The sequence below is a fragment of the Euprymna scolopes genome, chromosome 19 (genome assembly GCF_053919585.1).
Source record: "Euprymna scolopes isolate OS-2025 chromosome 19, ASM5391958v1, whole genome shotgun sequence".
Lineage (NCBI taxonomy): Eukaryota > Metazoa > Mollusca > Cephalopoda > Sepiida > Sepiolidae > Euprymna > Euprymna scolopes.
Window position 1 is genome coordinate 61,239,230 of NC_136500.1, and position 14,475 is coordinate 61,253,704.

General features: G+C 30.9%; 1 protein-coding gene across 14 annotated transcripts in view; it reads right to left on the minus strand.

Moving 5' to 3' along the window:
- The window catches only part of LOC145303656 (MAP kinase-activating death domain protein-like), a 602,561-nt gene that overhangs the window by 259,007 nt on the left and 329,079 nt on the right, over positions 1-14,475 (minus strand). For all 14 annotated transcript variants that reach the window (XR_013873756.1, XM_080145234.1, XM_080145231.1 and 11 more), the window contains 3 exons: positions 8,418-8,634; positions 5,076-5,186; positions 4,275-4,480 (listed from right to left, as the gene is read on the minus strand). Coding sequence is in view for 13 of the 14 variants with exons in the window: in XM_080145234.1 (XP_080001360.1) it covers positions 4,275-4,480; positions 5,076-5,186; positions 8,418-8,634 (534 nt within the window). In the remaining variant the exon portion in view is untranslated. The remainder of the gene's footprint in view (positions 1-4,274; positions 4,481-5,075; positions 5,187-8,417; positions 8,635-14,475) is intronic.

A 14,475-nucleotide genomic window follows, 5' to 3' on the forward strand; every position in this document is an offset into this window, starting at 1 on the left:
CTTCCTGCTTATTACCACTTTTTTTTTTTTTTTTGCTCAACACGCACTAACAAACACCTGGGCAATGCTGGGCACCCAGGCTAATATTACTAGCTATTAATAGTATTATATAAAAAGTAAATTTTTAATTTACTTACCAAATATTTTAATGAATTCTTTCAGAATAGTGATAATAATACTCTTCATGTTTTTCTGATTCACTTGATATTATTTTATATATTTGGATCTAATATTGATATTTTAGAAAAAAGTTTTTTTGCAATTTTGGTTCATAAGATTTTTCTGCACATGTAAAAGATTGCGACATTAAAGATGCAATCATAATAATTGTATATACAATATCAAGCAGTCATTAAAATTGGTGTAGTGGTTATCAAGTCTGCTTAACACGCAGAAGGTCACGGGTTCAAAACCCGCCAGAATCTACAAATATTAAATTTTGTTTTTATATTCAGTTTAGCAATGCTTTATATATATATATATATATATATATATATATATTGCAAAAATCACAAAAGAAATATCTTTATTGAAGTTTTAGAATATTTGAGATGAACATTAATCATTTAATCAATTCCATTATTCGAATTCAATAGTTGTATATACTATTATCAGGCAGTCGTTTAAGATTCTGTGGTGTAGTGGTTATCTCGACTTCTTAACATGCATATGGTCGAGAGTTCAAAACTCGCCGGAATCTAGAAAGATTAAGTTTTGTTTTGATATTCAGTTTTGCAAGGCTTTTGTTTTTATATATATATATATATGTAAATTAATCGCAAAAAAACACAAAATCTTTTTTAAGTTCCAGAGCATTTGAGATGAGCATAAATCATTTGAATCAATTTGATTATTCGAATTCAATTCGCTATAGTTTCTCCAGTTATCTCTATATAAATAAAATGAACTCATTTTTTCCTGTCGGATTTTGACCTTAATAGGATTAAAAATCAAGATATTTCATGCAAATATAATATGCATAAACGGCAGAACAATATCTGAGGTGTGTTATAGGCTTATTATTTCTCAAATTCCTCGATAATCTTAGATTTCTATACTTTTTCTGCTGAGAAGTCACGGCCAAAATCGGTTAAGATCAATGGAAGTGGTAAAATATTTTCTCTCTAATAAATTCCTCCTCCCCCTGCCACCACTTAACACCGTTTGGGGATCGTTCACAAGGAACAGTTGAGAAGAGAACACCGGTTTGGCTTCGTAGTTCTTTCATGTGAAGTTATTTAAAATCACTAAACTAAGCTGCAGTGCTCTGTGGCGTAGTGGTTAGCGTGCTGGACACTTCACATTATATTTTCACGTTCGCGCCGACCTACCGTAGTTTTTTTTTTTTTTTTTTTTCTCCTAAACAACTGGAATGGACTTTTCTTGGTGGCCGAACTGTTAACGTTGCAGATGTTTTTTTTTTTTTTTTTTTCACACTTTATTTTCCTACTTTTACTCATGACTCCGGGTTTGATCCTTCCTACTTACCTACCATAACATTTTTTAAAACTCCCCCCCCCCCCATCCCGGAAACAAACATTCGGGCAACGCCGGGTACCCCCGCTAGTAATAAATATTCTCAAGTTCAGAAAGACACACTCAACTAATGCCGGATGTTACATCACTGCAAACATGAGATTACAATAAATACAATGACAACAACAGTTCGAATGATCTATAAATTTAAACCGTTGTTGGAAATTATTTTATCAAACGATATAACTGCATTGATTGGTTTGGTCACATTAAAAGAATAGAGTTCACGGATTAGTAGATGTAGAACAGTTAAGGTAACAGGGTTAGTTGGCGAGAAAACATAGGAGAATAAATTTGGGAGAAAAGGGAATAAGAACTTAGTAGAGATATGTTAGTTTGAAAGTCAATTTCTTAAAACACATACTAACAGGTATAACAGACATTAAACTGAATATGATGATAAATAAACAATAAGTGTATAAAAAACTGCCAATTTCCTGAATTTATAGCTGTTGCGATTAAATATTCATAAAAGTAATATTCAATATTTACCTATCCAATCGTATCCATTACATTAAAAAGCATGCAATGTAAGCAACATGCATTTGATATATACATATATAAGTTTATCATTTACTTGAAACGTATTCAGTTTGTATATAACAATCCTAATGGATTAAAAAATTTTTCTCATAAATAAAGTTTTTTATAATGAAAGACAATTTTAAGATAAAGGTGTTTTTTCTAAGTTTTTAAGGTAAATATCTGATGAGTACGTGACTAAATAAGCAATAATAACGTCAATTTGCAGACTTGTTAATCACAATACAAAACAATACAATATTGTAATGGTTACCCTTTGAAAAGCAATAAATGACTAACTGAGGAAATTTGATATTTGGAACTTGGAAAAATTATTATATTACACTATAGAATACTATACTTGCATACTATGTTAAATTGTTAAGGTACTAACTACTTGGCCTTTTGGTCAAAATCAAAGTGTAGTATCTGTTCTTCAGATGCTGCACTTCCATTTCTTGTTCTCTTTCGGTGGAGGAGCAGTCCTTTACGACTGAAACAATTTTTTTTTTTGTACCTTTTCTTCACCTAAAAAAACGCCCCTGATGTCTAACTCTGTCCAGTGGGGAGGCATTGTAAATAGGTACAATATTTATGAAAATTTATTATAGCATTGACTGAATCTAGCAATATTTTTATTGCATTTTGACTACATCTATATGCACATAATTTGTAAATAGATTTTCATTCCGCAGACATGTAAACATCTGGCAAGTGTGGTGTGTAATAACCCCCCCCCCCCCCAAAAAAAAAACACAGATTTTGGCATGCGGAATTATTTTCCACAAGGGGAGATAAAGTCATTTGAATGCTACCAAGAAATCAACAATCACTTGTGAATTTTTTTTTAAGCAAACAATGTTGGAGATAACTAAAATTATTATCAGATACCATTAAGCAGTTATAGACTTCATTATAGTTTTACATGTTTGTAAGAGGGCAGATAAAGTTTTTTCAAAGAGAGTTTCTAGTAGGACCATGTATTGTATTCAGAATGGAACTGTGAAACCATATCCAACAAGTGATGATCTTTTCAAGAATCTTGCTGAAAATAATGCTAAAAAGTAACAATCTGAATTTTATACTTATTATTCATCAACAGATAGCTGTTATGCCGTATCAAAGCTACTCAGTGTAGCTAAACATAGTGTGCGTTTGAAGATGAGATTTGAAATCAAACTACTAGCAATTTTACTATTAAGCCACTGTGCACACCATGAAAGTAATAGAAATTATTTTTCTATATTTGTTCACATTATCTATTGAGAAAACTGAATTTCAATAATATGAATTCTAATTATGATTATAAAGATTAATGTTGAAACTTATTTCCTATGCAGCAAGCTCAACTCATGAGCTGTTTTCTACATGTGTGTCAAACAGAAGGACGTTCATATGTCAAAATCTAAAAAATAAAACTTATCTGTCACTTTTTATTATGTTATTATTGATGATTAACAACCTAAGCTCCATCCTCTAAACAAAAATGAGATCCTATTTTTTAGGTTAATAGATGTGAATACATTGAAAAACCTGACGGGAAGAAGAAAAAAACAAAACAAAAAATAATGAGAATTATAAGTGGAGATCAGTTTCACATATAAATTAAACATAAAATGAGTCCCCATTTCTAAGGCATTCTAGCACTTTAGAGCAATTAACAACATCAAAAAAATAGATAAATAAATTAATTAATATGAGAGAAATTCTGTGTGTTTCTTTTGTGGGGGTCCTTTTTTAAGTGATTTTGATGACTTCACCAGCTGGACTTAGGGTTGGTGTTAAAAAATAGCAACTGAAGTACATAAGAGTTTTTCAAATATTTGAGGAACCCTTGTCAATAATTCACCATGCCAAATTCATTTTTTTTTTCAATTAAACACTTGTCAGATGCTTAAATGTCTACAGAATGAAAATCTATTTACAAATTATGTGCATATAGACGTTATCAAAAGCAAACCAAACGTTACTGTGAACATTAGTACCAGGAATAATAAATTGTTAAATAAAAAAATAGAATCCTTCATTAACCAAAATACTATCCTTATGCACAGGTTACAATACAAAAAAACAAAAAATGGAAGTGGTGTGCATACTGAGTGTAACAAACCATTAAAAGTTTATAACATAAGGGGCTGCTAAAAATTAATCCACAACAACAATTCTTAGATAGAGGAAAAACGTTGTAAATAATGAAAAAAAAAAGAATTACTTACAGATCCTTTCTGGTCTACAGCAAAAGATGGAGGAACATCCTGACTGTAGGTGGGACTAGATGAAGCGGATGAATCTGCATCACTTTCAGCTGTGGCTGAAGTTAATTCACTTGTGGTAACAGTCGTTTCTGGCACATGCAATTTGTTGGGAGGTGTAAATATCTTGGAATGATCAACTGCCAGAATTTGGTTTTCGGGTATAAAGACTAGAATAAAAAATATGCAAAGCATTATAAAAATTATTCAGGAAAAAAAAGACTAGTAGCAGAAAACAGGTTAATGTATTTTTTTTAATATATATATATATATAAATAATGATAACCTTAAATGATAATGAAATAATATACTTTTGAAGTTTTAATTCACATTGAATGCTTTTCTGTTTAATAATTTAATATTAAACAATATTTTATGTAAATGTGGTGTGGCCATGACTTTGGTAGAGCCATTTTGGATGACAATACTTATGTTACATTTTAACAAAAGAAAATGAAGGATATATATATATATATATGGACGTGCATGCATATTAATATGGAAATAAATGAAACATTGAGCAATATTAGGGTTGCCAGTTAGCAAGTGATAATTAAAAACATGAGTAGTTTTGTAATTGAAAAGCCGAGAAAAAATGAAATTTTATAGCAAAATATTTTTTAGAGTTATAAATATTTTATAAGAATATAAAAGTTATTTTCAGTTAGTAAGTAATCATTCAGAAAAAAAAAGAAAAAGGCTATATGGCATGAATAAGAAACTCGAAGTCTAATATTTGAGAAGTTATGTGCGGATGCTACTTACTTGGTGTGTCACCATCAATTTCACTGTTAACCATATCAGTTACAAAGTCACTCAAAGAGGAATATGAAGAACTAGTGCTGTCTGCTCCGTCACTGTCACTACCACTCTCATCTACAAGGAAACAATATTTTAAGTATAAAAATGCATGCATTTCAATGATTAAAGAGAAATTGACATTAGAAATAGATTGATAATAAAACAACCACAAGTGTAAAATGTCAGTGATAAATGCATCATATTCCAATCTTGAATAATATGCAAATAGTATCTTAGAGTGGACGGCTTATATTAGTCTCATTTACCTACATTTGAAAGCGTTGCCTATGGGTTAGTCCAATATTGTTTGTTAATTACCAGTGTTAGGTCAATATATATAATATTGTTATATAATAGTTCAAAGTATTACACCAGATCCTCTCTTCTAATGTTTAGGTTGTGGCTAATTGCCAGAATGTCATGAAGTATTAAATTGAAAGTTGGTATACCTTTGAATGATATTTCTTCTGAAACATCATAAAAGCAGAACCAGATTTACAAAGTATCACAGACAGCGCTAGCATTTCTAGAAGACATAGGAGCAACCTTAACCTGTTCCATCTGCACATACCGTTTTGTTTGTTTTCCTCAAAGATCACAAAACATCTATAAGTTTTCTGGAAAGGAAATTCGGCGTTTGATAGTGATAAGAAGGGTTTCCTATGTTGTGAGTGGATGATTGTGTTGCAGGTTTTGCATTGATCTCAGCGAATCTAGTGAATACTCCTCACGTACTTTTTCTCCATATTGGCAGACCATTTTGCTTGGAATCTCTGCTGTTTAGTTGTGAGAATGCAAGATTCCTCTTTCACCATGTTCACTCATTTGCGATCTCCTTTTTTTTGTTTCTTAAAACACCATCTCCATGTGTCTGATTACCCTACCAGCAAAGTAGGCCATCCTGACCACCAAACAGTTTGTATACTTCATCAATTTGCCAGGGTGTGAATTCTTTTCATAAACTGTACATTAGACATTGCAGAGTCTGATATTATCTTTCACATTCTTATCACTCTATACATTGAATAATGTGACAAGATTCATGGTATTATTAAGATAAGCTGTCAATTTTTCTGCTATTTCTATGCTGATTAGCCTATTAAACTTCTGTTCTAGAGTTGTAAGGATTGCAATCGCTGCTAATATTTTGCCCTGCTGTTTGACATTAGCAAATCTTGTCATCATGTCTCTAGAATAGTTTACTTAATAATTCTGTTGATATACTTCCTTACACTCACTGATAATGGTAAATCATATTTCTTACAATAGTTGCCCTTCTCTTTCCTGAATCACTAAATATACAACAAATGTTGTCAGTGGATTCTGGTCCTATCATAAGTCAATCCATTTTTATTACATAGGGCTTGTTTGGTTGCCTTCCCCCCTCAATCAGTAAAATATTTTCTTTCTGTAATGCAGGTGCACCCTAAAATGGAGTACCGTTGCCATATCTGGACAGGAGCTGTTCAGCATGCTCTATCCTGCCTTGATAGAGTTCAAAACCAACTTTGAAACCTAGTAGGTGATGCCCTTTTCTCTTCCCTGCAACCTCTTTCTCACAGAAGTGACGTCACGAGCCTATCTCTGCTCTATTGCTATTTTCATGGCAAGTGCTCAACTGAACTCCAATCTATTGTCACTCATTACCAAACTTAAAAAAAAAAAACGCTTGACTAGCTACAACCACTATATATGATTTTCTGCACTCTCTAAATGTAAATGCAAATGCAAATTCCATTAACAAAGCTTATTTACCAGAACTGCTCGCCTTTGGAACACTGTTCTGCTGGCATGCTTCCCGGTTGAATACAACATGGTAGCCTTCAAATCTAATGTAAACAATTTTCTGTTAAGCCGTTCTCCTAAATCAAATTCTACTCAATTTACACCATAACTGATTACTACACCATCACCTTGAATTCATTAATCTTTATCCTCAAGTGGCCTTCAGCCTTGATAAGTGGTGACTCCGAAGTAAAATAAACAAAAACAAAAAACATGTTTTTGCTGGAGCTGATATTGTAGGTCTACAGCTGGCTTCATTTTTATTGTTTGAAATTGTGAATTTTGACTGTTGGTAATTTTTCCTAATCTTAAGCAAAAATGTTTTATCGACAATGTCATGTAATCACTGCAGTGTATGCTGATTTTGTACTGTAACATTGAATGATTTTCCTTTGTCTTGAAAATTATCAATTCTAAAAATCATTCCATATTTGGTATTGAATATACATATGTCAATACTTATGCAGCATAAGGACAGTGCTAGCGTTGGAATCGTCTGGGAGGTCTATGGAAAACACAGAAAAGTACTGAAATGCTGAGCATCTAAACCCTAATACAAAAAAACACAAAGAAAACATTTGTTTGTTATCATTGGTTTATGATATGAAAAAATGTAAATATTTATCTTGATTTGAATAAAAAACCATATAAAAAATATAAAAGATTATTTGCTAATAATGTTGTTATTCAAAAAAATAAATATTTATCTTGATTCGAATAAAAAAACCATATAAAAAATATAAAAGATTATTTGCTAATAATGTTGTTATTCAAAAAAATAAATATTTATCTTGATTTGAATAAAAACCATATAAAAATTATTTGCTAATAATTGTTTGTTATTCAAAAAAAAAAAAATATTTATCTTGATTTGAATAAAAAAAACCATATAAAAAATTATTTGCTAATAATTGTTTGTTATTCAAAAAAATAAATATTTATCTTGATTTGAATAAAAAAATATAAAAAATTATTTGCTAATAATTGTTTGTTATTCAAAAAATAAATATTTATTCATAAAACTTACCCTTCAATGAATGTTTTTTTTTCTTGATTTGAATTTTAATTCTGTAAAAGTTGTAACAATCGTCAAATAATTATTCAAGAAAATTGTTTTCACTTTTCATTGAATTAGTTTTTGTACTGATAAAAATAAAGTTTTCAGTGAAAAAATTGGTCAGCATTTATGCAAAAAAAAAAAAATTAAAAAATCATGAAACTTTAATTTGGTATCTTCCAGTATTTTCCATAAACTGCCCAGATGATTCTGACAGAAGCACGGTCCTTATACTGCATGAGTCAATCAAATACATAGTCAGTAAAAAGATTTTTTCAGTTCTGCATGTGTGCTTATGTTAGTTATATTGTCTGCTATTATAGATCAAGGGATTAATATTTATCAACTCGTTCGATTGTCTGGAAAGAGAGAAAAATCCAAACATATGTATACATCTTCTTTTCAGAAGACAAAAAACAATAACAACTGATTAGTTACTTGAACAAAGTCTGAAAAGATCTTACCAGTTGGATTTTCATCACTGTGTGTATCCAGCGCTGAAGTAAGGGCTGCTCCAAGAGAGGAATTATTATCATAAACTTTGAACTCTACAGGCTGCAACTGATGTGCATACCATTTTGGCTTATCTCCAACTAAAGATGGATCATACACTGCAGTCTGAACACGCAAAAACACCACATTGCTTGGGCACAATGACCACTCAGCATAATATTCAACAGCCTGTACATGCAAGAAAAAGATGAACAGAATTAATAATAGGAAAACAAATATGCAAATTACAAAAAATACTTTTTTTAAAAATACTCGAAGAAAAATATAATTTAATCTTTTTGTTAAATAATTAAATATTTATCTTTTATCTCTCTTTCATCTCCCATGCTCACTTTCTCTTCCACATGTATATATATATATATATATATATATATATATATATATATATACACACACACACACTTTTTTTCAATTTTGTATTCAAATATAAATATTAACATAAAGTTGATTTAAATAGTTCGATAGTGCAATATTAGAGCTACAAATACTATTTTCATGTTATACCACTTCACTAAAATATATATATCACTCCAAAAGTAGATGTATTTAATGCACACTTTATTAATTTCTTTTTAATGAAGTACGTTTTACATATGTTTCACTGAATAGTGAAGACCACTAAACAACTCCTCATAGACACATATATGTTCCTCAAAAATTGTTGGGAAGTTTTTATATGGAATTAAAAAGGATTTGGAGAAGAAAAAGGATAAAAGGAAATGAAGATATGCAAAGTCTGCAAAAACAAATAAAAAAACAAGTTATTGTAGTGTTTGTAGTCTCCCTCCCCCCATTTAATTGAATTCAAAACAATTGAATTATATAATAGATTCAATATTTCTACATTAGAAAATATCAATGAAAGAAAAAAATCTTGAAAAGAAATTTGCTGCTAGAAGATTTATTTATTTAATTATTCATTATTAGTATTATTATTATTTGCCAATAAAAGAAAACAATACAACTAAGATATTTTGGCCATATAAGACTTGAATTATGTTTATTTCCCATTTTTTTTTCCTTCATTGTTGAGATATAACGATGAACGTCAACATAAATGAAAAACAGCCTCCATTTAATACAAGGAAGAAATTGTTAAATATCTTCGGAGTTCATAGTTATATCTTGATAAAAAAGGTGACCCCCCCCCCCCAAAAAAAAACAATGTCTATAATTCATTGTGGAAAGTTCGATATGATAAAAATATCTGAGGCATATCGTTTTTATTTATTGAAAAAAAATTTCTACCATTAAATTTACTTTAAAAATGATTTCTTATATTTTTCACTGAACAATGCTTTCTAATGTAAAAGTATTCAATTGATTAACTATATAATATGTGATCAGAATTTTCTCTACACAAATGAAGACATAAAAATAGTGCCCATTTAACATTAGAAGTTGATCATCTTTGGTGTTCGCCGTTAAATCTCAACAATGAAGAAAAAATACAATGTCTGTAATTCATTGAGGAAAGCCTGATGTGTCAGAAATATCTGTTTTATATAATTTTCATTTATTGAAAAAAAAATATAGCATGGAATTAGTTGCAAAATTAATTCACACACACACACATATATGTGAGTAAAAATAAAATAAAAATACAAGCAATGGTTGACGCTATGTTATTTGAGAAGGAAAATTAATAAAATAGTAATCAACGTTTCGTCCCTATTTCAGGGGACATCATCAGGATTTCGCAGGAAAAATGTAGAAGAAAACGATTACAGACCACATGCGAGTGATAAAGGAAAAATTCCCAGTCCTTCCCATTCTGAGCTGAAACTATAAATGTGCATGCAGGCCAGAATGGGAAGGACTTTAGGGTTTTTTCCTTTTTCACTTGCATATGGTCTGTAATAGTTTTTCTTCTACATTTTTCTTATGAAATCCTGGTGATGTCCCCTGAAATAGGGACGAAACGTTGATTAACATTTTATTAATTCTCGGTTCTCCTTCTCCAATAACACACACACACACACATATATATATATTTAAAGGGGATTAGAACAACAGTCCGAAGAGAAGAGTATATTTTAATGTATTAGCAAATTAATACAATTAAAATAAAATAAAACAGTGCTCGTTGCAATGCAGACATATAATAAGCTCGATAGGCATACATATCCTAGAGCTATTTTAATATTGAGTAAGCTGATTGATAATTTATAATTAAAAATTAAAATTAAAAATTAAAAATCGGTTTCGAAAGGAAGAACAAACAAATCAATAAATTGTATGATCGTTTCGGATATGATGATTTTATTGAAATAGACAATACGTCTTGGGCAATAGTTTTATCATATAGTTTTTTGAAACAAAGTCTCCTCATCAGCAAAAATATTGGGTGTTTTTTTGCAGACATCAAAAATAAAACTAGCATTTTTAGGTAAGGCAGATGTATCTCTTAATGGTTCGCCTTCTAAAAGTCGTAAGTATCATCATCAAAGTATTCATTTAAAAAAAAAACACCCAATATTTTTGCTGATGAGGAGACTTTGTTTCAAAAAACTATATGATAAAACTATTGTCCAAGACTTATTGTCTATCTCAATAAAATTATCGTTTCTGAAACGATCGTACAATTTATTGATTTCGTTTGTTCTTCCTTATGAAACCGATTTTTAATTTTAAATTATCAATCATATATATATATATATAAACTTGATAATGGATGATATCATAAAGATGAATGGTAGCTTTGCATTAACCTTTTATCATCTCATCCAGTGTTCACAGTGACAGCATACAAACATATGTACACAAAAGAGGTATATCCAAAGAGTTTTAGTAGTATACTAGATGCCCTGTAATTCGTTGAATCAGTAGTTACTATATTCTCATTTTCTCTCTCTCTCTCTTTTTTCTTATCCTCCCACTACTTCTATCAATCATTCTTTAATGATGTAATTTGCTGTTTTGTGATATCATATAATATGCATGGAAACAAATAAGCAAGCAAGGTGTACAGTTTTAGAATATAGTGGACGTTACATAACCCTAAATGACATTAAAAAAACTCTTCCCAGTCTCTCTCTCTGTTTAAGTTGATGATATTATTTTTGGCAGAGTAAGAGAGTTAAAGAGATTTAGAGTGTGCAAACAAATATTGACTATATACAAGTATCAGAAATAATCTTGCTATCTGCGTTTTTAAGTAAAACAACTTGTATATTCAGCAATTCGTTTCTCTATAGAAAGATGTTAAACCTTTCTGGATTAGCATGCACTTGTTCTGTCTGTTAAATGTCTTTCATAGATGGCATGTGCCTTTTGGAATACCTGCTCCGCCCTATCACGTTGTCTTCTACAGATTTCAAAGGCATCTGTAGTTTGAATTATCAGATATTCAAACCATGCAACATTCCCTTACTACACTTGCTTGATTCTTCTAGTTGCCCATGGTTATTAATATGGTGAAAAGTTGCTATGGCAACCGTGTTTTTGATTATTCTTTAACTGTTTGGAGTGTTTGTATAGTTTCTCACTCGCACATTTGAGCAACTGTGATAAGAGTTTTGTGGTTTCACAGTTTAAATTTCCATTTTGGTATTCTGCCAAACTTTGAGAAAAGGGACGCCATCTGCACTTAAAATTTTTAAAGTTGCAAGATCATCCTTACGATAGACTTTCACTTCTTACACTGTCAATGAGTACTTTAATAATATAAGGTCATGGGTTGATGGCCCCCAACGAACTCTGGTTGCAGATAAAATATGCTAAACATTTTCCTCAAACATGTTCAGCAAAGAGTTGTAAAACTAGTTTGCTAGTAGACAGAAGTGCGCATACCAATTAATTAATGGAGTATTTAGATCACCAACTATTGTATTTAACAGTAGTTGACTAACATTCCCTTCTGTGCTTGTAGACTGTGGTACATAGTGGAAGACTTTGCATAGTATAGCATTGTAGTAAGCAGTTATTCGAGCATTATGAGAAGTTGACATTGTAACAGAGTCAGACTGCTTTTAATGAATATGAAGCTGGCATCACCCCTAAAATTTTCTGTCAGATTAGAAAATGATATAATCATCAACGTGAATGTCTTTGTTAAGATAGCTCTCTGTGATGATGGTGATGTCTAGTTATATCATTAGAATTCACCTTTCTTGGGCGTCAAAGAGCAAACATTAGTGTAGATAACGTTAAAGCATACTTTGTCTTGAAATTGTTTGCACATTGTTGATACACATCTCTAGATGGTGCCATTAATTTTTTTTTTTAAAGGGAGTAACCATTTATCAAGGCCCGAGGGCCACTCAAGGATAAGGGTTAATGAATTTAAGGTGGTAATGTAGTAATCATTAATGGTGTAAGTTGGAAAGGATTTGATTATTTAAGGGGACGATTAAACAAGAACTTGTTTACATTGGACATGAAGGCTACAATATTGTAGTTGGCCGGGAAGCAGGCCAGTGGAACAGTGTTCCACAGGTGAGCAGTTTTAGGAAAGAAGTTTTGTTCATGGAATCTGCATTTAGATTTAGACACATGTAGAGATTGGGGGAAATTGTTGATAGTGGTTGTAGATAGTCAAGGATTTTTTGTGAAAGTCTGGCAAGGAGGGGGGGACCATAGATTGGAGCTTAGACAATAGGAAATTAGAACGATATATTGCTGTCCTTGCAGCTTGATGACCTGTGAGAATTTCCAGAGGTAGTTTTTCATTGTCTGGCTATATTTTGACATGACATCTATATTTATATTATTTGGAATCTTTGGACTACTATTCTCATCGTAAGTGTTATTTTTACAACGTTTTGGTTGATTTAACCCCCGACCTTATTCAGGTGTATCTTGTCAAACTCAGGACTTTGGATGGAAGTCCAAATGGAACCCTTTATTTACTTTATAAGGTTAGCATGCTCTCGTTCTGTCAGCCATGACTGGATAGAACTCGGGGCACAGTGGTTAGAGTACTTGAAAAATCGATTGTAAAAATTATATTCTCCTGAAAGTTGAAGGTTCAATTCTCAGTGTGGGCAACCAAAAAATACAATTGCAAATTACTTAGGACCTCTATCTATGGTAAACTGATGATGATCCCTGAAATAACATTGAATTCATGAAAGCAAATTGATCCAGCGATTGCAGGAGATTAACTGACTTACTGGAAAAATAACTTTTCAACAAAAGACTAAAACCTTTTTATTTTCTTATTTAGTTCCAAAGATTAACACATTTCATAAACTATATATATATATATATATATATATATATATATATATAATTAGTAAAATTAAGGATAAACATAAAATAAAAATTACTTTTTTGTTATTAAAATACAGATGTTATCAAAGTTTATTATTACTGGAGTACCCACAGCAAAAATTCAACTGTGTGAAAAATAATTTTTTTTCAGGTTGAGATGATTGTGGTTGTAAAGAAATACCTCTGATATTTTATCCTAATATTAATTTTATTTTAAGATTAATTGGAATTAGTAAATGATAATAGAATATTTGTTTATTTCGTTTGGTTTTGCTACAGTAGATGACTTAAAGGTTACCCATCTTAGATACTGGTGTTACTGATTTATATCACCGGCAAGAAACGATTAAGCGTGTTTTGTTGGTTGAAGGCTTTTAGCACTTCAAAGTTGTATGTGATCAATGTCTTTAACTTGGAGCTGCTGTAAAGATGTTTTTTGTAACAATAGCTGCAAAGGTTTTTCTTCATTTGCATATAAAGCACCTGATGTGGATGATGATTGCAGTCAGCATCAAATAAGTGGATGGAGTTATTTATAGAAGAGAACTGATGATATTGATTTGAAAAGAGGCACACAAGAAAAACAGGCAGGCTGTTCATATGATAACAGTTTTAAAGATAGGTCAAAGGCAAAGAAAGCCAACAGATTCTACAATCGTTAATGCAAGTTTAAGATAACTATTCCAATAAAAATATTTCTTTACGTTTCTGAAAGGCATTGCATCATGTTCATATTGCATGAAAATGACATTTATAGAGTAATTAAAGGTTATACCTTCGTTCTAATAAGGCCAC